Source organism: Micropterus salmoides, unplaced genomic scaffold, assembly GCF_014851395.1.
Source record: "Micropterus salmoides isolate LMB-PRFRI ecotype aquatic unplaced genomic scaffold, ASM1485139v1 Ms_hic_scaffold_9, whole genome shotgun sequence".
Classification (NCBI taxonomy): domain Eukaryota; kingdom Metazoa; phylum Chordata; class Actinopteri; order Centrarchiformes; family Centrarchidae; genus Micropterus; species Micropterus salmoides.
In genome coordinates this window covers 13,683,837-13,709,114 of record NW_024044681.1, presented here as the reverse complement: position 1 = coordinate 13,709,114, position 25,278 = coordinate 13,683,837, and the positions used below count along the sequence as shown (strand labels likewise).

General features: G+C 38.8%; 1 protein-coding gene across 2 annotated transcripts; it reads left to right on the top strand.

Annotated features, from left to right (window-relative positions):
- The first annotated feature begins 1,227 nt into the window (after positions 1-1,227).
- On the top strand, positions 1,228-13,102 carry tmem120a (transmembrane protein 120A). 2 transcript variants are annotated; one of them, XM_038708761.1, is made up of 12 exons: positions 1,228-1,415; positions 4,370-4,488; positions 6,136-6,267; positions 6,501-6,560; positions 6,657-6,752; positions 7,270-7,359; positions 8,177-8,242; positions 8,409-8,470; positions 10,205-10,297; positions 10,879-10,943; positions 11,138-11,206; positions 12,543-13,102. In XM_038708761.1, exons 1-12 carry the CDS (start codon positions 1,338-1,340, stop codon positions 12,654-12,656), a joined length of 1,044 nt encoding a protein of 347 aa, XP_038564689.1. In that variant the 5' UTR covers positions 1,228-1,337; the 3' UTR covers positions 12,657-13,102. The 2 variants fall into 2 exon arrangements, with proteins under 2 accessions (XP_038564689.1, XP_038564687.1); XM_038708759.1 differs by having other exon boundaries at positions 10,202-10,297.
- Positions 13,103-25,278: the final 12,176 nt, after the last annotated feature.

The following is a 25,278-nucleotide window of genomic DNA, read 5'->3' as shown; positions in this document are numbered from 1 at the left end:
GGACAGTGCGCACTCCTTGCATAAAAGCGACCACACAATCTATGTCATTGAAATTGTTTTCTTTTTATAGATGGTTAAAGTCAGGGCCATGGTCTGGGGACATAATGCCAAACCCTGCTAATGTGGCGAGATTTGTAAAGGGGTCGCCAACGAGACATCTGATTGGACCAATCAGCTGCAAATTAGCACGTCCAGCAACCACGACGCACGCAGGAATTGTCGTGGCTGTGACAAAACCGGACGTTTTACGTGGCCTTGAAAATAAAAGCACAAAAGTTGTAATCTTTGAAGTGTTTCCAGCTTGAAAGAAAAATAGTTTAAGTCATTCAGTGACTCATTCACAGTAGTAGAATATAGCATTACTGTTATTATAGATTAAAATTACTATTAATAAACATGGACTTACAAAATATAATTGCACAACCTAAAGTCACAAAAGTCAAAGGGCTTGTCTGGAATTGATTTGTTTCAGACTCACTGACATGTTATTAATAGAGAGGGAAAAAAGCAATTCATGAAATATTTAACCAAGATCAATTAATTCATTTGTCAGAAGAGCAGTGTGGGTAGTTGAAATAGGAAGGTCAATCCATAATATACACTCTGTCCCCTTTAGTCCTCAACTTTGCCTTAGGTACTCATGAACAGTTATAGTGCTCCTTGCCAAGTCTTTGTTATGCAATTGGAGAAATTAACACCATTCCTCCACAATATATCATTAATCATCACAAGATACTCATTAAATAGGCTATATATACAATCATTATCTGAGAAAGAAAAACAGAGATAGTCACATGCATCACTGAACAGATTTAAAGATCAAAGTTTTTATTCTATCATTTGATCTTATGGTGATATTGGTGGAGAGAATTAGTAAAAGAAATTGTATAATTTAAGCCATAAGGTTGTTGTAACCTTGCAATAACAGAGGATGTGCGAGTCATCTGTATGTGTATTGTATGTATAGTAATGTAATGTTCTGTTTATAAATTTGTTTATTATGTATTTGTGTAATTGGACCCCCTTTAAAATGAGGCGCTGCATCTCAAGGGGCATTCCTTTAATACATTCAATACAATTCAATTCAAATTACAAATTTTCCAGGAAACTATCAAGAAATATTCAGGGCATTATTGGGAAATGGCAGACGTCCCATCTGTTGTAGACACTAAAGTTATGTAGCCACAACGGCTTTTATTCTGAAGGTTCTGACCGGAAGCCACACTCGTTGGTTTACCTTTGACGCTGACAGCAGTCCAACTGTTGCGCAGCGGACAGAGCGTGAATATTACTCAATATTACTTAATTCCAGGAGGTTTCCTGATGTTAGAGAAAAAATGATGTCCAATACGACGAGTTTAAGTGAATGTTTACGCGAATGGGAGGAATTAGAGAAGAACTACCAGCAAATTCATGTGAGTTTAAACAGTGTGTCTCCTCTCTCAGCTAACTTATGTTAGTGTGCCCTGCCCGCTGAGCTAACAGTCGTGTAGGCACACCGGCTACAGTGGCATCCGCCCTCAGCAGCCAAAGAAAATAGTACTGTGACAGCCAGGAGACAAACAATAACTCGGTGAAGTTAGAGGAGGTTATAGTGTAGACACCTGCCTCTCACTTTATCCTAACGGTTGTCATATTGACGCAGTACGACGCGGTGTCGAATCGATATGCTCTTTAACTACTAACTTAATAAGCTCTAAGTTATAACACCACAATTCTGTCTTACAGGTTTATTTGCACACATAAAGTTACAGTCATATATTATGCAACATGTTTAAAATGAATCGTACCGGGAATTTGTCATGTTGTGACTTGGTAGCCACGATTTAGCTAACGTTAGTTTATTAGTTAACGTTACTAGTTCATTATTTAATAAAGTGAGTTAAAAGTTAGTACATAATCAATGCAGACAAATGGCCCATGTGACTGTAGTACTATATTGTAACAAGAGATTATTATAGTCATGCATTAAAGTAAAAGCAGGATTTTATTGTTGTAGTTGGTTGAGGTGGAGCTGATTTTTTTTAACTATTTTGTATCGGATTGCAACTAATTACTATTTTTATTATGGATTAATCTGATGATTATTTTCAAGATTAACTGATTGAATGTTTGGTTTGTCACAATGTTTTTTTCGTCAAACCAATAGTACTTATTAAGGAAAATCATCCTCTGGAACCATGAATTTTTAAAAAACAATTCTTGAAATAGTCACCAGTAACTCTTTCTCCAATCAATTAATTAATTGACTAATCGTTTAAGAAGTTTAATTTATAACATCATGTTTTATTGCTCTTCATTTGTTTTGTGTCAAAATGTGGAATTTGTAAAGTAACTTAAGCTCTCAGATAATTGTAGTGAAGTAAAAAGTACATTGTAATTTCAGCAAAAGTAAGAATATTTACTGGAGATACTTTATTTTCCATTTTATGTTACTTAAACTTCAACTCCACTACAATTCAGGGATGGTAATATGGTACGTTTTACTGCACTACATTTATCTGACAGCTGTACTTAATTTCCAGGTTACAAATGCATACAAAACATTGGTTACTATAGGCTAATTAATGAAATACAATAATACAGAATAACAAACCAGTGGTTCCCAATCTTTTTTCCTTTTGACTTAGATTAGTCGACTATTTACGATTATTTTTGTCACCCCCTAACCCTAACCCTAATTCTAATTAAACCATTTAACTAATTAAATATCTTTCAAGTGAATTACTGATCTCCAACACACAGCCTAACTAGTTAACGTTACCATTAAGTGAACGAGGTTTACTATTCAGAATGAACACCAGTATCAGCACCAGGGGAAAACCAGGGAAGAAGACAAGACAGCGTAGGCTACTCCTATAATTCACTGGTTTATACTAACTTTAAAACTTTTAACTGTTTAAGATTTTTGCTTTGGAATTATATAAAATACAAGCAAATTAAAAGCAAGTACTATAACCACAAGTGTACACTAACAATGTAATGTCTAATTAGAGCAATAAAGCCACTGTCCCCTTTCATCTGTAGTTTATTTTTCAAAAGTGCTTATAGGTTTTAGGCTATAACTCAGTGGAGAATGTTCTGTAGGCTACATCACGAGCCAGATGTTCCTTGATGTACTTTAAACCATTACTCATTACTAATAACTTTTTTAAAGCTGGGTCTTCGACATTGCCAGCGTTGTGTTGGACAGATTTGTGCTGCGGTGGTGTTCATGAGAGAGAGAGACAGAGACGAGCGAGAGGATGTGCTGCGCAGCTCTGTTGTTGCTGCTGCAGTGGTCTGAGTAACTTCGGCCAGGCTCTGTGGGCGTGACTGGCACCGCCAACCTCGCGGCGCTTGTGGAACTTCTCAACCCCAAAAACGGTTGAGCACATTTTCGATTCACCATCAACTTTGGTAAAACGTATGTTTTCTTGACAAAACGTGGTTTGGAGGCCAGCGTCGGGTGACAGAGTCCTTGTCAGCTCGTGTAGTGTGTGACCCCCTGTCACCGATCAGTCACGTAGTGTGAACGTCAAAAACACTTCAAGACTCCCGTCACAGTGTGAACATCACAGCCATCGGCCAACGCTGAAAGTCATGTAGTCTGCACGAGCCTTAACTCTTTAAACTTCTCAGATGGTTATCCAAAATATGAAGAGACATTGGTGTAGCAGAACTTTGTTTTTTTCTTCTTACATACCCCATTAATCATGTCACGACCCCTCAGATGTATTTTGTCTCACAACCTGGCTCAACAGTGGGTGACAAAAGCGCACAGTCTGAAAATAATAATAGATATTTTAATAAGTAATTTTAAATGTAGGACTTTTACTTTTACAGAGTCATTTTATATTGTTGTATTAGTAGGCTACTTTTACTTACGTAAAGGATCAGAATACTTCTTTTACCACTGATTATTTTTATTATTAGATTGATATTAACAATGCATTACTATTTTATGTAAGTCATACTCTGATGTTGTAGCTGTGAATATTTTCTCTTAAATGTAGTAGGTAAGAATCTGATCAACCCTTTTCTCAAGTCGAGGTAAAACTTGTACAAAAGCTTAGTTCGTGAGTAAATTTACTTAGCAATTTTCCACCATTGCTGCTGGACTAGAAGTGACTGGTCTGACTGTTGAATTATGAATAGAAAGTGCTTGATTTAATGAACTGGAGCACTCTATACTCAAAGAATCAGTTTCTGTGTATTTGGAGAACAGGATTACAACACAGGATTACAGCTAATTGTGCAAGACTCTGACCTCAACAAGACAGAGCTGCTCTTCCTTCTACGGAAGGCATCTCTTGTCTATGACCTCTCCACTACCGCTGAAGCTGATGTACTGATGTACAACTTTATATATTCCCCTTTTCACCTCCAGGACACCCATCGTCTGTATAAACAGAAACTTGAGGAAGTGGCAAAACTGCAAGACAGCTGCTCCGGTGCTATAGCACGTCAGAGGAAGAGGCTGAAAGAGCTCACTAGGTCACTTGAAGAGTGAGTACTGATCAGCGATGTCATTTAGAATATGCTGACAGTATTTGTTCAAGAGGAGGTCAACAGAGCGAAACATACTAGATGACTTTAATCATATTACACCTTAATTCTGAAACATCTACATTAGAAGGCTGTTCATGGCAGGTTCTGGTCCTGGTCTTTAAAGTTCTGCTGATTTGTGGTTTGCACCTATTTTTCTTTAGATTAGCTTTCACTTTCTTCTCTGTAAATCACTTTAAAATTGAACTTGAACATATAGTGATGAAAATGAGGAGCCCTCAGAGTTTCAGGGCAATGAGTAGGTGTATTCTTATGTATATATAGAAAATTTGCTTGTGCAGGTCACACACCGCCATAGAGACCCTGAGGTAAATTTCAATGCAGTGGTAGTGCTGGATTAATCACGGGTTCCGATGGACAGGAGTGGCAGTGTTTGTTGATAGGAATGGGGTTTGAACCCAAATCCTTTTGAATCCCTTATCAAATGTTTTTAGGTTTACTTTTTAATATTTGGCTATACAGCTATAGTCATCTGTACTTCACAAAAGATTTACTCCAAATACTGAAAGTCCTGATTCAGAACCATTAGGTCAAATAAAAATGTTGAAATGATATGAATCAACCTTTAAGTGGGAAATGAGAAATCAGCTGATCATGTGTCTTGGTCTCTGTTGAATTACAATAACACACGTTTAGCTCATGGTCGTTCAGTGGTGGTACAGTATCTTTTCATTCACTAAGCATCTTTGGCTGTATAAAGACACCAGCTGCAGAGTGCATATTTCAGGCAGGACAACTTTTATCAGGGAAACTGATATTTGCACCACTGTAGTTATGTTTAGCGGTATGGCTCTGTTCTGGGAGAGCACCTTCTTGCCCTTCCGTGGAAAGCCAGAGCAGCAGTAAAGACCTCCGGGACAGAGCAGGCATTAATACGGAATTACATGATTAATTAGATACGGCCTGAAAGGTGGTTATCAGCTGCTTGCAGAATAAGCAGCAAGGGCAGGCAGGCAGGCAATAGCAGCTTAAATAAGATGCCTGGTATGGAATTTGCCAATGAATGCTAAGAGAGAAATCAGCTGAGCTGTCAGTTGATGTGGCTGGTTTTAAGATAGCTGCTATCAGCTAATGTGCTGGGATTGTGAGCTGAGCTTGACTTTGTTGCCTGTCTGAACCAATGCTATGCTTGATTAACCAGAAAACAGACAAACCTTTATTTTTAGCTGGTATGGAATGAATGCTAATTAGCCACAGCTGATCGAATCTGCAGATGGTGATGTCTGACATTTTTACCAGCGACAATCAACTTAAGCCGAAACTTTGCTCTTTGCCAATGAAAAAAGAGCAAGGACAGATAAAAGGCTTGATAAAAGATTTGTTAGCATCAGAGCTTGGTAAATCTGGGTAATTTGTTGACCATGAACTAGATCCAAAATGGAACCTGCAATCTGAACCTTTCCCTATTTGTGGGTAGGAAGCCACTGATTAGCCAGGGATTATGCCTTTTTCACTGGAGGGCATGATTATAATTACAAAAAAGTAATTATCAAGAGCCAAAAGTAACAATAAATCTTGTTTGTGATTTTGTATGCAAGTATGTTCTGTGTTATAAACATGTCATAATTATTTTTTCTCAATGATTAGATGCAAAGAAAATCATCCAGTGCCCAAATTAGGTCCAGAGGAAGTGGATGCCATCGCTGAAATCAAGGACTGCATGAAAGACAGAGCAAATGCTTTCTCTGAAATGGAAGCTTTTCTGCCAAAGAAGAACGGGTCTGATTTTGTCATTTGATTTATTGTTTGTGTTTGGATGTCAAAGGGGAGTTTCGTAATAAATTCCCAGTATTTCTTTCCATAGTGCAGCAAACACGGAAAATGTCAAACTGTTCCTAGTAGTTGTACTGGCACAGCTTGTTGTTGTGTAACAGAGCTGATTTTTTTTAAAACAAAATAAATTATTAAAATGTTTTTCACATTGTGAGTGACTGACACCTCTTCCTGTTTAGGTTATACCTCACTCTTGTTTTAGGAAACGTCAACGTAACACTCCTCAACAAACAGGCAAAGTAAGTCACATTGACATTCATTTAATCCGTGCTCACAACCCAAAAACATCTTGTCAACCGCTCATTGACATCAATTCTGTTTGCTTCACCAAACAGATTTGCCTACAAAGATGAATACGAGAAATTTAAACTGGTCCTCACGGTCATCCTCTTTGTATTCTCCTTCACGTGCCGCTTTTTGTTCAGCTACAGGTAAGGTTTCCCAACACCTTGTTTATGTTTGCAGTGGTGCACCTAATGTAGCTATTTTCCTATATTAAAACACATCTGGAGCTGTAGTAGCAGCAGGATGGCTCATGTGGGATCGAGTAAATAAACCACAGTGGCCATGTTTATAGCGATGAAGGAAAATCAGGGCAGTGATGTAGCTTCTTGGAACTAAGGGAATGTCCAAACCAAAGGACTTAGTTACTAAGTAACCAAGAAAACTCCTGGTACGTGAATGCTACAGCTTTACTGATTGGATCTTTGAGGCAGATATATAATAAAAACATTAATTAACCCCTAAATGTGGTTATTTGGTTATCATGACAAGATATGTGGCTGATCAGATCAGAACTGACAGAGGACTTCTGCCTTCGCTGCACGGCAAGTGTAGAATGACGTGATGATGATGATGAATGAATGAGCTTGTTCAATTATTTCCATTATATGTGTGAATTGTTGGTTGTGTGTCTTCATGTGCCTTTTTTTTTTAACTTTGTTTCAGAGTCCTAGATGCGCTGTTCAACTTCCTGTTGGTGTGGTACTACTGCACACTCACAATCCGGGAGAGCATTCTCATCAGCAATGGCTCAAGGTCTGCGATAAATTTCTTGTCTCCACTATTTTTTTAATCATAATAATAATAGATAAACCAGTCACATAAAGCCTTCCTCGGGGTCTTGTCATGTAGGGAGGAACTTTGAACCCTAACGCCAGGAATCCACTGACTCCGGCTACAGCATGTTACGCCATGGTTTTGTGTCTGTTTTAACCGTGTTTATTGTTGTTTTTGCGATCGGGAGTCTCCCCGGGTTGTTTTATTTTGAAAATTGATCGGATTCTCTGTGCCGTTCTGTGTTTGACTTCCTGCCTGGTTTAATCTGCTCTGCGCTGCTTGACGCGGCTTGCGTCAAAAATAGACCAGCTACCTATTCTCGGTGGAGCGGAAAGCCCCTTCTGGGACGCGCTGTGGCCGCATTTAGTGGACTCGCATTGACAAAGCATTGACTATAATGGCCACGATCAGCTCCAGGAAGCGTGGCGCAGCCGTAACGCGGCGTAGCCAGAGTCAGTGGATTTTAGCCGTAAGCCTTTGTTAAAATAGGGTGGTGATGGCACAATGGATAAGATGCCTGCCTTTGGTGTGAGAAACCCGGGTTCAACTCCCCACTGTGACCCATGTACCAGTGTGTCCCTGAGCAAGACACTTAACCCCTAGTTGCTCCAGAGGCGTGCGACCTCTGACATATATAACAATTGTAAATCACTTTGGATAAAAGCGTAAGATAAATGAATAAATGTAAAATCTTCTTCTGTAATTGAGTGACTCTTGCCTGTTGGTTTCCTGTCTAGCAGTACTACATAGAGTACAGTCCTGTGTCCTTCAGTGTCAGTCCTCTGTGTTGTTTCAGGATCAAAGGTTGGTGGGTTTTCCATCACTACGTGTCAACCTTCCTGTCTGGAGTCATGCTCACTTGGTGAGTGATGTTATCCACTTTTCTTTCTTTCGTTTTACACTTTCATAACTGTCCACAATATTAGAACAATATATTGACTGGTTGGTGTTGAAACCTTACCATCAAAATACTTTCACTCTCGTCCACTTAAATGTCATAAACGTTTGCATGTTGTCTTTGTTCGCAGGCCTGAAGGCGCGCTGTACCAGATGTTTAGGAACCAGTTTCTATCATACTCTATGTACCAAAGTAAGAGAATCAAGTCCCGATTCCACACAACATACTTACTTTCTGAAATATACATCAGCATAGTATGCTGTATAGGCCAAAGGCACAAGTATTTTTGGCTTTTAATCCCTTAAAATAAACCAAACCCTACTTGTGACCCTTCATTCCAGGAAATGACGATAAGGTGGACATAATTTGTGACTGCTTTGTGTCGATATTATAAAACTCTAACTGTCGTGTGCTCCAGCCCTCATCGTTCCAGATCCACCGATTCTTTCGTTCTCGTAATTTCTTTTAAGGATTTATATTCTTTTTACACCTGAAGAGGTAAAATTATCCAGAATATTTCAAGGGAATCCCAGGTCATAAGAATGAATCTAGTTTAGACACTTGTTCAGTCACTTTGTATATAAAAATGCTACCAACAGTTCTTTGAACATACTTATTTTGAAACTTTCCCAGTGTAACCAACTTAAAATATGGTTAAAATGAGTGTGTAGTATCAAGTGTAAACTGTCAATAGTCCTCAAAATGAATAAGTAGGGGTGTGACGAGATCTCGCGCCACATGATCTCACAAGATTAAATTGTGACGAGATATCTCATCAGGTAAAAAGCATGTCTCGAGAGACTCAAGCAATTGACATTTTTCATACGTTGTCAGTCAAGCCACAAATTCATTTTCTCACTCAGTAAAAGACAAATGTATAACTGAAAAGAAAGACTTGCAGAGCTAATCAACTCCGCCCAGCTGATGCCACACCGGCGTACACCCTGATAGTAATCAACCGCACCGCCCGCGCTGTGAGTCCAGACAGCTGTGAGGAAACGTAGCTGGTAGAGTTTTGCAACATAAACATCTAAAAACTGAAGCGCAGCCTGCTCTGTTAGGGACTGTCAGCTGCACTTTATCTGAGCTGCCGAAGTTAATGTGTGTGGATTTGTGGCGAGATTTCTGCCTGAGCAAAAGTGTTTGTTTCAGTTATTTTCGGTTCCACATGCAACATGCGGTCCCAAACTCTGCCAGTCAAATGGTCTAAAGGGGATAATGTTACTTCCAGCGGATGAATGTCGTAATGCACAGCAGAGTAAGGGGCAGGTAGATTTCTCATCAAATGATGAGGTTATTCTCTTAATATTATGACTTTTTTCTGGACATGTCAGAGAACACAGATATGTGTGAGAGATTGTGAGTCCAGAAAGTTTTGAACATGAGTAGAAAATCTGCTAAAACACATGAGCTATTAAAGTCCAGGAGTTTCTAACTAAATAAAAATTAAATAATTTATTATTAAGGCGAAAAGGTGCCATATTTAAAGAGGTTACTTCCACAAACAAAGACACAGAAGAGAGGGACTAAATCATGACTCAGCAGGGATGATATTACATGAGTAAAGTTGCTCTACAGGAGAAACAAACATGAAAGTAACACAGAATTCCTGAGAGCTTGACTGCGTTAGAATCTGTTACAGTTAGACTATAGATTTTGAATTGTCACCTGCTTCCTGAATTGTGTGATTCTCTTTCTTTCTCACCATAAACTGAAAAAAATTGCCAGAATGCCGGAAATAAAGTGTTTAATACTCAGAATTTTCAAATAATTTAGCATTAAAGATTTTTTTTAAATAGTGTTAAAATCTCGTCCTCAATCTCATGAACCCAATCTCATCTCGTCACACTCCTATGAATAAGTCAAATATCACACAACATGCTGTATGTCTTGGCCAACAATTAACAACTTTTCTTTGCAAAGTAGGCTTTGTCCAGTTTCTCCAGTACTACTACCAGAGAGGCTGTTTGTACAGACTTAGAGCGCTGGGAGAAAGACATAACATGGACCTTACTGTCGGTGAGTGCACTCTACACTGCTGTCAGTCACCAGCTTGACACTTAAAATTATACAAAGAGAAGGGGAACAAATTATCTAACATACCTGCATACTTTATGCCATACAGATTAAAAGCTGCAAAACGATAAATGAGGCTGATTTTATTGTCTGACTTTAGATAATCAAACACAAATAATATTTCTGCCGAAAGTTAACAAGAGGTTGTACAAATGCCAAAGATATGTTTGAGGTCATTTAGAAACAGTATGTACATTACAGCCTCACAAAGACACTATCATGGCTGTAGACTCTTGTTCAACTGTCTGTACATATGTCCATTATTTTTATTTATGTTGAGGGATCCTTATCAGATTTATGTAAGGGAAACAAAGAATATGGGCAATCGATTTTTAAATTCTCATCTCTTAACATATGGGCCAAGTTCAGTTCTTCTTTCATGTCCACTGTTATGTTTATCTGTCATGTCTAAGTAATCATCTTGAATGCACTGTAGCAATGCAGGAGGAATATCCTCTTATGATAATGATAAATTGAGTTAATCTGAGCTCAGTGACTCACCTGTCTGCTCTCCTGGTGTTCAGAGGGTTTCCAGTCCTGGATGTGGAGAGGCTTGACCTTCCTCCTTCCTTTCTTGTTCTTTTGTCACGTGAGTAGCCTCTCTATTAATGCTGCTTACTTACTTACATTTAGGGCTCATTCATTAATTAATCTATTAAGTTTTTAGATATTTTTAAATGTATTATTGCCAATTCTGAAAATTAAAATTAAACTGAATTTAAGTTTTACTCCAAAGTTTGCTGTTTAGAGCTTTCTTGACTGTTGTTATTTCTCTTCTCACAGTTCTGGCAGCTCTACAACAGCATAATACTCTTCAGGATGTTTCAGCTCCCAGAGTGTAAAGAGTGGCAGGTTTGTACACTGGACGGCTTCAGTGTTCCCCCTAAAACTCTGTCTTTAAATGCCTAACATATAATTCTGAGTTGGAAAATTATGAGAAAATTCAAAAACCTTGCAAGTACTATGATGTGTTTATATCCCTCTGGTGTTTTCATGTGCATTTGTCATTATATTCAACATTTAAAGGTGGGGTAATCGATTCTAATCCATTACACATCTTTATGTCAAATTCAGTGAATATCTCCTCACGGTTTGCTAGCTTCTGTGTGTGCAGAAAATAAATCTGGTGTTTGTACACAACCCTGGCTCTGTAAATGGGAAACCAAAATAAAAACGTCTCAGACCGAGCCACACAATACTATTCCAGCTATGATTTGTGTGTCAGGTACCATTGAATGACTCTCCCACGGACATACAGCAAGTGTAGCGACAGTTTGCTAACCCACAATTTAGCTAATGTTAGTAACATTACTTGCTGGGTCATTGTTTCCTCTATATCAAGTTTTTTTGTCACGGTGCTGGAATTCATAACCCACCTTGAATAGGCCAACTCATTTTATGTTCGAGTGTCAAACTTTTCATGTGATACCCAAAGTTTAGCCGTTTTTTTTATGTTTTTCGCCGATATTTGATCCAACAAGAAATGTCCTACTGTCATGTAATTTAAATCATAAAAAGGTCTTGGTTAATCAGATTTCTTTAATCCAATGATTGTCTGTACAGTGCAAACTTTTTTTTAGACTCAGTTGAGTCTTGTTGACAGCTAAACTTAAATATATGTACCTATGAGGTGCATACATGGCAGTAAAAGAGTCAACGTATTGAGGGTGTCATGTATTGTACAGATTGTTAAGCCCCTGATGCAAATGTGTGATTTTAGATATTGGCCTATATACATCAAATTGACTTGACTATAATAGAAAACAACTGAGCAACTTATGGTGTAAATCCAAGTACAGATATGAATTCAGATATTTTGGTGAAGTAAATCCTCCGTACTTGTATAGCGCCTTTCTAGTCTTTTTGACCACTCAAAGCGCTTTTACACTACATCTGCATTCACCAGTCACACACATTCATACACTGAGCCTAAGTGCTCAAACTGAAACTAACATTCACACTCACTCATACACTGGCGGAATAGCCGCAATTCGGGGTTCAGTATCTTGCCCAAGGACACTTCGACATGCAGCCAGGGGGAGCCAGGGATTGAACCGCCGACCTTCCGATTAACGGCCAACCCATACAGATTGCAGCTTGTGCATATTTTGATTTATTAAAAGTTCTGTGAGTCTGAAAGACCCTCTGACCTGGCATTAATTTTGTTTTGTTATGTTTGTCTGTTTAGGTTGGGATGTGCTGCTGCTCTTACATGGTGCTCTTCATGGGAAATGTCTTCACCACACTGGGAGTGGTTTATCAGAAATACAAGAACAACCAGGACAAGCCCAAGAGCTTGTAGAACTGGAATAATAAAAAGGGCAGAATCACCAAAAATCCTCCTGTTTATGAAACAGAAAACGTTTGAAGTTACCGTAGCTCTAATATTCTCTTTAGAGCTCTTTATCGATGTTATGATTGTTGTCCTTGTGGACCATGTACTCCTACTTTTTGTCCTTTGATTTTATATTTGTGTAAATGATGGTCAAACACTTTGTACGGGTAGGTCATAGACATTATCACACTAACCTGTCAGAAAAAACAAAAACAATCAGGTACCAGGCAGGTCTTGTTAAGTAACACTGAAAGGTTGTGTCAGTGAGATTTTAGATCTTGAATTGCATGACTCTGAAAAGGAAAAGTTTCTGAATAAAGAATTAACCATGTTATTTCCATCATATTTATTTAGGGAAACCTAAAGTTTACTGAGCAGCTGCTATGCGCTTAATAAAACACTCTTCCAAAGCCCCACTTGTTTGTTTTCCACTGTCACGTCGCCTAACCCTATGTTACAGGTGGTGTTGGAATCTGTATTTGTCACTGGTTAATTAATATGTATATTTTATCACAGTGCAGCAGCTGCTGGATGCCTGCTGTGGGGTGATAAGATCACTTATTGTAGCATGAGCTACACTAATTGAGTATTCAATGTTTTAAGATCTTCTAATACATACTTGTTCCTAGAACGTGTCTTTGGTGTAACCTTGTCCTAAAAGTGTTTCTGACAGACATTTTAACTTTGTGGATCACAAAGTACATTTTAACTTTTCAAGCCTGTCTTAAAGTCAGGTGTTCAGCTAGTGGAATGTAATAATTTACTCGAGTACTGTACTTGTGTCCCTTTTTGAGGTACTTTATATTTCTACTCTGCTACATTTCAGAGGTAAATATCATACTGTTTACTTTGCTACAATTTGGCAACTTTTGTTACTAGTTTTTGCCTCTTAAGAAACTATAAAATATGATGTTTTCTTATAAATGAAACTACCCAACAGTAGATACACAAGTACAGCAGAAATGATTTGTTGATCAATTAATTAGCTGATTGACAGACAGTTAATTGGCTACTCTTGATAATTGTTGCTACTTTTGCTTTTCATTATTCTAATCGGATCCAAACCCAAGTGGGCTGGGAACCGTTCCCGGTATCAGCGGAGTAAAACCTATTGTAATTAACTACAGGTACTGGTCATATAATTAGAATATCATCAAAAAGTTGATTTATTCCAGTAATTCCATTCAAAAAGTAAAACTTGGATATTATATTCATTCACTACACACAGACTGATATATTTCAAGTGTTTATTTCATCTAATTGTGATGATTAAAACTGACAACGAATGAAAATCCCAATCCCAAAATTAGAATATTACTTACGACCAATACAAAAAAAGGATTTTTAGAAATGTTGGCCAACTGAAAAGTTTGAACATGAACATTATGAACATGTCCAGCACTCAATACTTAGTTGGGGCTCCTTTTGCCTGAATTACTGCAGCAATGTGGTGTGGCATGGAGTCAATCAGTCTGTGGCACTGCTCAGGTGTTATGAGAGCCCAGGTTGTTCTGATAGTGGCCTTCAGCTCTTCTGCATTATTGGGTCTGGCGTATTAAGAACAGGGATACCATGGTCCTTAAACCGGGTACTGGTAGCTTTGGCAGGTGCCAAGTCCTGTTGGAAAATGAAATCTGCATCTCCATAAAGTTGGTCAGCAGCAGGAAGCATGAAGTGCTCTAAAACTTCCTGGTAGACGGCTGCGTTGACCTTGGACCTCAGAAAACACAGTGGACCAACACCAGCAGATGACATGGCACCCCAAACCATCAGTGACTGTGGAAACTTTACACTGGACTTCAAGCAACGTGGATTCTGTGCCTCTCCTCTTCCTCCAGACTCTGGGACCTTGATTTCCGAAGGAAATGCAGAATTTACTGCAGTCCACTCTTTGTGAATCTCCCCCACATTTTTTAATGGGTTTTGTTTCACTATCCTCTCCAGGGTGCAGTTATCCCTATTGCTTGTATGCTTTTTTTCTACCACATCTTTTCCTTCCCTTCGCCTCTCTATTAATGTGCTTGGACACAGAGCTCTGTGAACAGCCAGCCTCTTTAGCAATGACCTTTTGTGTCTTGCCCTCCTTGTGCAAGGTGTCAATGGCCGTCTTCTGGACAGCTGTCAAGTCAGCAGTCTTCTCCATGATTGCGTAGCCTACAGAACTAGACTGAGAGACCATTTAAAGGCCTTTGCAGGTGTTTTGAGTTAATTAGCTGATTAGAGTGTGGCACCAGGTGTCTTCAATATTGAACCTTTTCACAATATTCTAATTTTCTGAGGTACTGAATTTGGGGTTTTCATTAGTTGTCAGTTATAATCATCAAAATTAAAAGGAATGAACACTTGAAATATATCAGTCTGTGTGGAATGAATGTATACATTATACAAGTTTCACTTTTTGAATGGAATTACTGAAATAAATCAATTTTTTGATGATATTCTAATTATATGACCAGCACCTGTACTAGCCAAACCGCAAGTCCGATCGCCACCAAACTTGGCAAGGATGATCTCTGGACCAAGCCGATAAAAGTTTGTAAAGGAAATTATGATACACAAAAAAATGTTCCAATTATAAGCTAACAAATGTTTGCGAAAAAGCTAAAAACAGGATGTGATGTCATATCTTAAGTTTGCAACGTCAGACCTACACCAAACTCAGGGACGTTATCTGACTTGTAACAGAGTAATTTTACAGTGTGTATTATACTTTTATTTAAGTAAAGGATCCGAATACTTCAGGTATTTAAATGAACATGTTAGCTTGCTGTAATTATTCTCAATGCTCATATTGGCTGTTAAGAGATCCCTTCTAACATGCTTTCAATATAAGTGCATTACATTAAAATGACCACAAGGTGGAGGCATTGAAATGTAATAGCTGACTGTGAACATGAACGGGTCTTGCAATAAGTGAATGTTAGTAATCAGCAAATGGTTCAATTGTTGTAGTTTGAACATGACAGTTATGCCTCAGTGGGAAAGCTGGACTCAAGGGCCATATCTTGAGTCAGGACTGAGAGAGCCTCTTTTAAAATGTTGATCTGAAAATTTACTGTTAGTCAACTGTAGCATGGAAGTAAGAATAAGATGCTATGTACATGATCTAGTTTCAGTATTAGTAATAATAAAGGAAACTAAACTCAGCTTATCCATGTTTGATTTTGCTAAAACGCAGCAACAGGAGGCATACAAATACACAAACATCCTGCTGCTGTAAATTTTAACTGGTGCATCAAAGGTGTATTAATTCTTTTTTTTAATGAATAGATTTGAAAATGAAACTTTTTATTTGTGTCACATTTGTTACATCTTTAGTAGTAATAAATGAGCTTGGGGTTGATTGCCAAAGTCAGTACATCAGATCCGTAACGTTAAGGTCAAGGATTGGCTTAAAGGGCTGGGCTGGTTGGGTGTGTCTGATGCTGAATGGAAAGCAGGCTGGTGGAGGGGATTGAGTGTGGCTAATTAGTGACGTTTAAGAATGAGATTCCCACTACTCTCTAGTGAAACCACAGCCAAGTAAAATGGCTTGGCAGAATCATTGCTGGGAAAGAAGATCCTGTTGAGCTTTAGTACAATGACTTTAGGCCTGCATCCATGTGCCTGACAGAGAGTCCTGCTGGGGGCACTGTTGCTACTCTCTGCAGTGATGGGAGCACCTGATGCCCAGTTTAAGGACCTGCTGTTGTCCCACTGTGTTAGCAGCACCCCGGAGGGTTTCTATGGTTGGGTAGTGGCAACTGGGATTTGGGGACTTCTGAGGGACTTATAGTAATGTTTCATATTATAATTTATAATTTTTTTCTTGGCGAATTGTACACACACACACACACATGCACAAATAGAACTGGGCACATCTCATATGCACCTTAACCATTCTGCTACAGGACGTAACAGTGTGTATGAGTTTGAAAATAAATTGTTAATGGATAAAATAATGATACAGAAATGTCTGTTTTTGTCTTATGCAGAAAATAAAATACCTGAGACATCAAAGCACTTCATCACATTGATGAAACAATCATGTACAAGTCCAATGTGACCATAACTCATTCCTGCTCAATCATTTGCACCATTGTGGCCCAACACACCCACAGATTTTAAAGGGATACCATGATATAAACATTATGTCAAAATGTATGACAAGTTTATATCGTCTCACATGTATATTATCATATTGCTCATCCCAAAAGATGTGCACCCACTCCACCCACTCCTCTCCTTTATCTGGAGAGGACCATTTGTGGTTGTGGAAAAATAGAACAATAGTACTGAAATATAAATTGAATGGTTGTCACGTTTTAATGTGTTAACTTTGTTTTAAAACTGTCTAATTAATCTGTGGTGTCTTGTAAGGACATGCATATACATACAGTGCATGTATATGCATGACACAATAATGAAAAACTTCATTTAAACAATCATCATTCATCATCAATTGTAACTTACAACATAGCATCTTATAAGAAAATAAGATCGAAAAGATTTCAATAAAGCTGTGCTTCTTTGGCTTTATGATTTAAACATATCTACAGCAGTGCCACGGTGCCAGAACACAAAGACATAAAGGGTGGAAAGAAACTCGCACATAAGATCAGAGGGAATAATACCTGAAAAATTTAAAATGGAAACCAGCCTCACTCCCAATTTATTAAAGTAGAACTTCCCCCACTCCAGCAAAAAGTCTTGAAAGAGTTAGTGCTGGAGGGCCAGTGAGAGCGAGGCTGGGCTGAACAAACGGGACGAGGAGCAAAGTGAATGGGGTGGTAGAAAGGAAGGAGGAGGGCTGGGTATTCTCCCAGCCTGCACCTCTTTCATCTTTCTCATTAAAGCCGGAGCAGTGGGGGCCATCAAGAATGAGCCCAAGGACATGGGGATCGGGGACTGAGTCTGAGCCTCACATCAGGAGGTGTAGAAGGTGGGAGGGAAAAGTCAGAGCAAGCAGACGGGCCACCATGTCAAACCTTCACCTTAAACTTAACCCACTTCCCTATGGGACCCAGATAAAGACCTCTTATCTGTACTCACCTTCTCTCCCTCCCTGGGAACGATTCTAGCATCAGCAGGGAGGGCAAGGGGGGCCTCTCTGGTTGAGTAAGTCCGAAATACGCAAGCCTCCGCTCGGAGAGAGAGTGAATGAAAGAGGAGGGCAGGCAGCGCTGATGAGCTTCCATCTGGGACAGACTGATTAAAAGAATGGCGCGGAGAGGAAGTAGCTCATGATAGAAGAGGTGATTCTGAAGAAAGAGACAGATTCAGGAGTGGACACATAGGGGTCTTTCATTCGGAAACTTACACTTATACTGACGTTTTGGGATTCATGTTGGTGATAGTCTGTATTTTATGTTGTTATTTTTTTTATTGTGCTAACGTTAAGGTTTACTGTCCAGGATCTTGAAAGATTACATTTATACAGCTCATATAGGTTTAATATTTATTTTCAAGAAACCGAAAATTGTAAAGGATGAATTTGATTTGGCTGACACGAATAGTTTGAAACCACTTGTAGCCTCTCACATGATACATCAACAAAAAGGAAAAAAAAGGTTTATTTTGTGTATCATGTGAACCCATTTTTGGGAAAAAAAAGAATTAGAAGAGAAGATTGATACCACTCTAATGTCTGTGCAGTAAATATACAGTTGGCAGCCGATTAGCTTAGCTTAGCATAAAGAGTGACCTCTAGAGGTCACTAATTTTAAAATGTTATATCTGTTGGTTTAATCCGTAAAAAAGACTTTTTTTTGTTTTATGGGGGGTTATGTAGCATACTATTTCCAGAAGAAGTCACCGCTGCTTCTTGTCAAGAAACAGACCCTGACACATTCACCAGAACTTAAAAGGTGATAATAGTCAGTGTAGTGTTTAAAGTTTGTTACCCAAACGGTCAAATCTGCAAATGCAGTTAAATAAAACATAAAACTCGCTGTTAGAGGGTTAAATTCAGTTTGTATGTGTGAATATGAGACCATATTTGTTTTTTTATATGAAAAATATTCATTGTTTGGGTAGGTTAATGTAGCGACAGTATTATACAGTTTCTGCTGCCGGCTGCTTGCTCAACGGATATTTCAAGTCTGCCCTTTTGCAAGCTTCAGTGACCTGAGTGACACAGAGATACTTTTTAAGACATAAGCAAATCTTGCTGGGTTCAAACAAGTTTATTCTTCACCAATGATAATTTAATATTTTTATTAAGGTTTGGATGTCCTACAGCCCTTACCATGTAACTGAAACAATCTGCATTAGAATCGGACCTATCAACCGTTGCACATGTGCTGCCATCTCTCTGTACAGCAGAGTGGGATTTGCAATCCTGACCAATAACAACATTATTTATAGCCAATTAGCAGAGATGAAGTGAAATACCTGCATATAATTTAAGTAAACGATTGAACAAAATAAGGGTTAGAACACACACCTCTATGCTCTTGCAGCTTTGAGATTTAGATCTTTCCCCTGCCTCATTAGTAAATTAAGTCCCATGACAGCAGCTCCTTCACCTCTTGAAATATGAACTGAGTGTCAAATTAAATATGCATATTTAATCAGAGAGGAACGTGATTACATCCACTTGTTAAATGAGAGCATGAGGAATGAGGAAATCTGGGAGAGAGAGAGTGAAAACTTCATGGCCTGCAGAGTGTGAAAGAAAAAAGAGAATACATCTTTATTTTAACACGGCTCTTTGGGAGTAACCCTATAGGACTTCCCCCACTCTGTAGAGCTGATTACACACATTCTGGCTTTCTAGGGGTTTGGACTGAGGGTTCCTATAGCAACCACAAAAAGCAGACAGCAAGGAGCAGACTTGCTTGCCATGTGCCATAACATTTCTGCCTCTTGAACCATCAAACAGCATTTTGGAACATGTGCTGCCAAGTTTCTTCATCGGCTCAAAGTATTTCTCTGTCAGAATGGAGTTTTCCAACCAGCGCAGTGCTGGATGAAGATTGCTTTTACAGTATATCATATCCACTACAATGTACAGATATAACCCTGCTTTTATTAATATATATTTTATACCAATCTGTCATTTAAATTACATGGAAAAGATAAATTAGGGTGACTTGTAACAACACATAGTGCATGTGATACACATTAATTTCAAAACAGACCCGATGTTTAAAACCTGTTGGAAACAACCACCAATTTCCAGGAAAAACGGCTAAAATAACATACCCAAAATGAATCAGGAATAACTCCTCAACCATTTGGCCTAGACGCATAATTCTGGTCTCCTTTGAAAGGTCGGAAACTAAGGAATATAAATCATAATAAATGAACCTATTTATTTTTCTATTAGATGGAGATGCAACTAAGAAAAAATAGGATATTTTCATCCTAGCCTTGTAAAAGAAAAAGCTATATTTAATGCAATAAACCATCAAAATCATCATAAGATAGATTATAATGCAACTGAATATATTTTAATACACCTGGAATGCAATTGTAACAGTAAATTTGATTGATTTCAAAATATACCAGGCGAATGTCCATATTTTTTCAAAATGTACTGATTAATTGTTGACTTTTATTGGGAATTATCTTTACACTACTAAACACTATTTATGTCCATACAATCACGTTCCAAATAACATAACATTGAAATATTGATAAACACAGTGAATATTCATCAACATTCCTGTCACCAAACTCACACCCATGCTTTACAGGCCTGTAGCTCGAGAACGGAACATCCCGCAGTGATGGGGATCTGGCTTGAGCATACTTTTCATTTGACACCCTGGATGTCTATGTAGCTCCTACGGGTCGGTGAAAAACACTGTGTGTTTCAAAGCGACACTTCTCCTGCTCTGCAGGCGAGAGAGGGCAGGCACAGCTCCCAGGTATTGTGCAATAATCATGATGGCGCCTGCCGATACTCGGAGCACCAAATCAGCTGATTTTTGGGGGCAAATGGCAAAAGTAAGTCAGCACTATTGACGATCGCGTGCTGCACCCGGTACCGGGGGCATCGTTGTTCAACTTGACAAGACTTAACATTGTAAAGTCATGCTAGCTGCCCTGTGAGGCTGTACTTAGGCACAGCAGTGCTTTGAGCTAAATGCTAACATCAGCATGCTAACGTGACAATTCCAAACATTCTGATTTTTAGCAATCGTTACCATGTTCACCATCTTGGTTTTGGTGTATGCTACCATTTGCTAATTAGCACTACACACAAAGTACAGAGGCTGACTAGAATACAACCCAGGGCTCCACAACAACTGTGGCCCCATGGCCCAGGGCCAGTAAAAAATAACACGTGCACCGTTGTCCAATCCAGAGTTGTAGTTACGTGAGTGGTTGTCAAATGTTATTTCTCAAATCTCAATCGTGCGGCAACCTCTGGGTCTGAAAGTGAAACCATGCAGATGGAACTTATGCCTGCAACGGACTATAAGGTACGGTTTATAAGTCTTTGGTTTTGTTGTAACACTGATAAATAACTTTTGGAGGGAGGGCCAGTAAAAATTGTCTTCGAGTCAGTAAGTTTCAAACCCACTGGCCCGGCGGGGCCAGTTGCAAAAAAGTTTAAGGTTGAGCCCAGCCATCAGTTTTGTAGGAACAAAATCATTAGACAAATTACATGTTTGACCTGATAGCGCTAGTTAAAAAGTTAGGAGTGGGATTCATCATCTGTCTCACGTTTAAAGCAATCCTTCCAATAAATAGTTGAGACATTTTAATCTGGCCCAAAGTGGTGGACTGGCATTGCCATCTATAGAGCCACACCGCTAGCATGGCTATATACATTCAAACAGTTTTTTAAATACTTCTATTAATACCACTGCTATAATAATAACTTAATGTTAGTCGCACTTTCTAGAATCCAACTAACTTTTAATTAATAAAAAAAAAAACCTAATTTTCTCACTTCCCCTTAGTGGCATCCACCAATTTGTTTTTATTTGTCCAGGCTTTGAAATACTTGTCCTTGAGAATTCTGCTTCCAAGAGTTATGTTTGTGGGGCTCAAAGCATTGAATAATTAAATGTAAATATTAGGCAGCAACATATTTTCCCAAAACAATGTCTCTGTCTCACACTACTTAAGCATCAGACATGACTCTAAACAGATTTTATTGGAACTACATAGTCCCTATGCTCAAAGTGAGCACATCCCAGAGATTAGGGGCAATGAAAGAAGAGACTGTTTAGAGGGGGTTAGGGTTAGGTTTACAACCTTTTCCACATTACTAAAGGATAAGAATGATCTGATTCAGGAGATAGACCGAAAACAAGAATGGAGCTTTACTGTACCTGGATGACAGTGCAGATTGGACATGATCTAAAGGGTTATAAGAGGGTCCTGTGTGCCTAGGGGTCCACATTTACATACACAATCATACACATCTCACAAAGTCCTTGACCCACATATAGGAAATATTTAGCCCTGAGGGTCCAAAGAAGAAACAATGTGGGTCAATAGACCCACTCCCACACACATTGTGTGTTCTTGTAAGCCAGATGGCCAATTTGGTCTGAGCCAAAAGAAAATTAATCACAACACATTTTGTCCCCTGTCTGATTGAATACACTCACCCTGCACCTTGCAGAAAAAACTCCCCGCAGCCTCCTGCCATGCACAGTCAGCATGCCACGTGCAGCTCATTCATTGGACATGTACATACACAGTGATCTGCAATGAATCACAGGAGGATACACTTTCATTGTCAGTGTGGCACTATAGCTGTCATTTTGTGATGAAGCGGTAATTTACTTTTTGTTGTGCGTGTGTGTTTATTCACTTTTCTTAAACATGACTTGTATGACTTTAGCCACTGATTACATTCGTTTCTGAAAGTGGCCTTCGCCTAAATTTGTTAGCACCAATCAGGGTTTCACATGCAGAGCACAGGATTAGCACCAGGCAGGTTCCTCCAAAGGCACCAAATATGAAAGAATTTCCTGTAAAACTAAAATACATTTTAAAATGACTCTTTGAATTAACACAGTTTGCATTTTTGGGTGCAACACAGATGGGTGACAATGAAGGGACAAACAAGCAAGAAGTCTGGCATCCTAGAGGATGAATGCCGTTCTTTCAAAAGATATTTACTCATTTGGCATTATGATGGTGATGTCTCCCAGAGGTGTGCCGCAGATTTTTTTCATTGTATTTATTAATTTGACTATTAAATCATGTATTCTGTAAATTTTATTTCCCTTATCATAGTCAAAATGCTTGTTCAAACCATCTCCATACTGCTAGGAATATAATTGTGGTAGTGATCTACTGAATCTCTTCATTAAAATTTTATTCAATTGAATAATCTTTGCCTAAAGACAGGAAAATTTGAAGATAAAAGTCGCAGTCAGAAAAACCTTTTATGTGTAATGTAAACTTGTCCTAAGGTTGTTAGAGCCCCAAATTCAGAGGACGTGACCGAACAGGGTAACAGTGAGGCTGGATTCTATCACACATTTATAAATCCGTGATGAGAATGGATTGGTTGCTTTCCAATGCACTGAAGCAGAGAAGTGAAGAAGCTGTTCATGCACTTGCTGCAGAAACAAATTTGAGCAGGTATTTCCAGTACTGAACTCTAACTCTAAGAGAACAAGGCGCTGCAGGGCATTGCACAGACTGGAGGGCTGAAATACTTACACTGTTCACACACAAGCCCCCCACTGTGACAGGTTTAAAATATCACATCATTGCTTGTGTTGCCTTATTGAAAAGCTTTTCTTTCCAACGTCCGGTTTATTGCTTTTGTTTCCATCTTTTCAGCACAAAACAGAAAAAAAAGACTTCTAAAGGCTCAATTTCCCTCATCTGTCATTGTTACTTTCACTGCTGCCATTATTAGTGAGCACTGGTTGGTGCTTTTTCCAGTTTCCCCTGGTTACCATTTCCCTTTGAAATTATCATGTGCCCCCACACTGAGTTCAGGTGTAAATAAAAACAAAGCTGCAGCGAGCATACACACATTTGTAACAAAGGCTCAGAATAAATCCAAATGATGCTTCTATCATTGAGCTTATGCCCATGTCCACTCTGCAGATAAGGCAGAAGCAGGAATTGTTGCTGTTGTACAAATCAGAAAGAAACTGAACTGCAGTGGAAACAATCTATTTTCTCCACATAAGTACAAAATTACAAAGTTCTTTCCAGGAAACATCCTTGGAATTTATTAGGAAATTGCTGACCTATAAAAATAAGTGTTCACTAAAAGAGTGAATTGGTGGCAATCTACCCATTACAGATATCTTGCATGCACAGCTGACCTTTAGTCTTAAGGATGGGATTACTAGAAAGCTCATAGAGTGCCAAAAATGGAAAGTGTTCGTCTTCGGGAAACACATCTTTCCACAAAGGCACTGAATGTTGGTACTGGATGTTAATCATTTGATTCCAAGGGAAACTGGGTTCATCTGTCACTATCTTACAAGGCCAGCTGCTATCACTAATATCACTAGTAATATTACACAATGCAGCTAAAGCGGGAATCACTCCCCTTAACTAAAACACCAAACAAAGACAAAATGCCACAAAACAGCGCAAACAAAGCTGGCAGCTGCAAGAAGTGCCATACTATAAAAAACACACTGGACAATGCAAACATAAGGCCACTGCTGTGTCATGGCTGTCTGTGGTGTGCAGACAGGGTAACAAAATAGTGCCGCACTGAACGCTGCACCAATAATACAATAAACCATAAAACAACGGGGTTTCATTTGTTTTATATGTCAAGAATAACAACTTCTTCCAGCTATGACAATGAAAGGTTAAGAGAACGTGTGTTTGCTTGCAGCAGGACCACTAATGAGAATTAACAGAATAACAGAGCTTCACTGCATTTAAGTCATACCTTAAGAAAAACACACCAAGCCCTCTGCCAGATGATCAATGAGGAAAAAAACCTTTGGATCATTTTGAGGGGAACATAATATTCTGAAACTTGTGATTTTAAAATGTCTCAACCGTGAACACTGTGAATAGTTAATGCTTTCAAGAATACTACACACTTGACTTTTTTATGTGATTGGATGATTGAATGGTTTAAGGTTAATAGTGTTAGCGACTGCACTTGGAGTTGTCACTCAAGGCCAGTTTCAAGGGGCCAATCTTGACCCTCTGTAACATACCATTTAATGCATAAACAAGAAACAGGATCTCACACTATGTGAAACGCTCTGAGGTCTGTCACCAGGTCTGTTGAAGATGTTGCTTACATTTTGTAAATTCTAACTTTAAGTGCATGTTTTCAGCTTGTGAGAACCCCCCAGAACAAAGCTCTTATTTCTTGTCTGTGGAGCTGTAAACAGCTGAAAGGGCTGGAGTCTTAATGTGGCAGAGGAGGGGGAAGTAAAGCTGTGTTATCAGAGCTGCCTGAAGGCTCACACTCTTCAATTCAATCCCTGTTTTTTAATGAATTAAATTTTACCAAGATTACTGAACATACACTAAACATTCAAGGGCTACAGCATTAAAGCTGCTCTGTTTATTGTAACGGTGACATGTTCAGAAAGATTTGAACTATAATGGTCCATGTTATGTATTAGAGGAGGAGATGGCTGTTTGTGTAACACTCAGCCTTCATATTTATAAAACTCCTCTGGGTTTACAAGTTTTCTAA

Bases quoted from the DNA above. Each gene is read 5' to 3' on its own strand.
- tmem120a (XM_038708759.1), top strand. From the start codon at position 1,338: ATGATGTCCAATACGACGAGTTTAAGTGAATGTTTACGCGAATGGGAG. The intron at 10,298-10,878 runs GTGAGTGCACTC...CCTGGTGTTCAG, and splicing joins TAACATGGACCTTACTGTCG to AGGGTTTCCAGTCCTGGATG. The intron at 11,207-12,542 runs GTTTGTACACTG...TTGTCTGTTTAG, and splicing joins CAGAGTGTAAAGAGTGGCAG to GTTGGGATGTGCTGCTGCTC.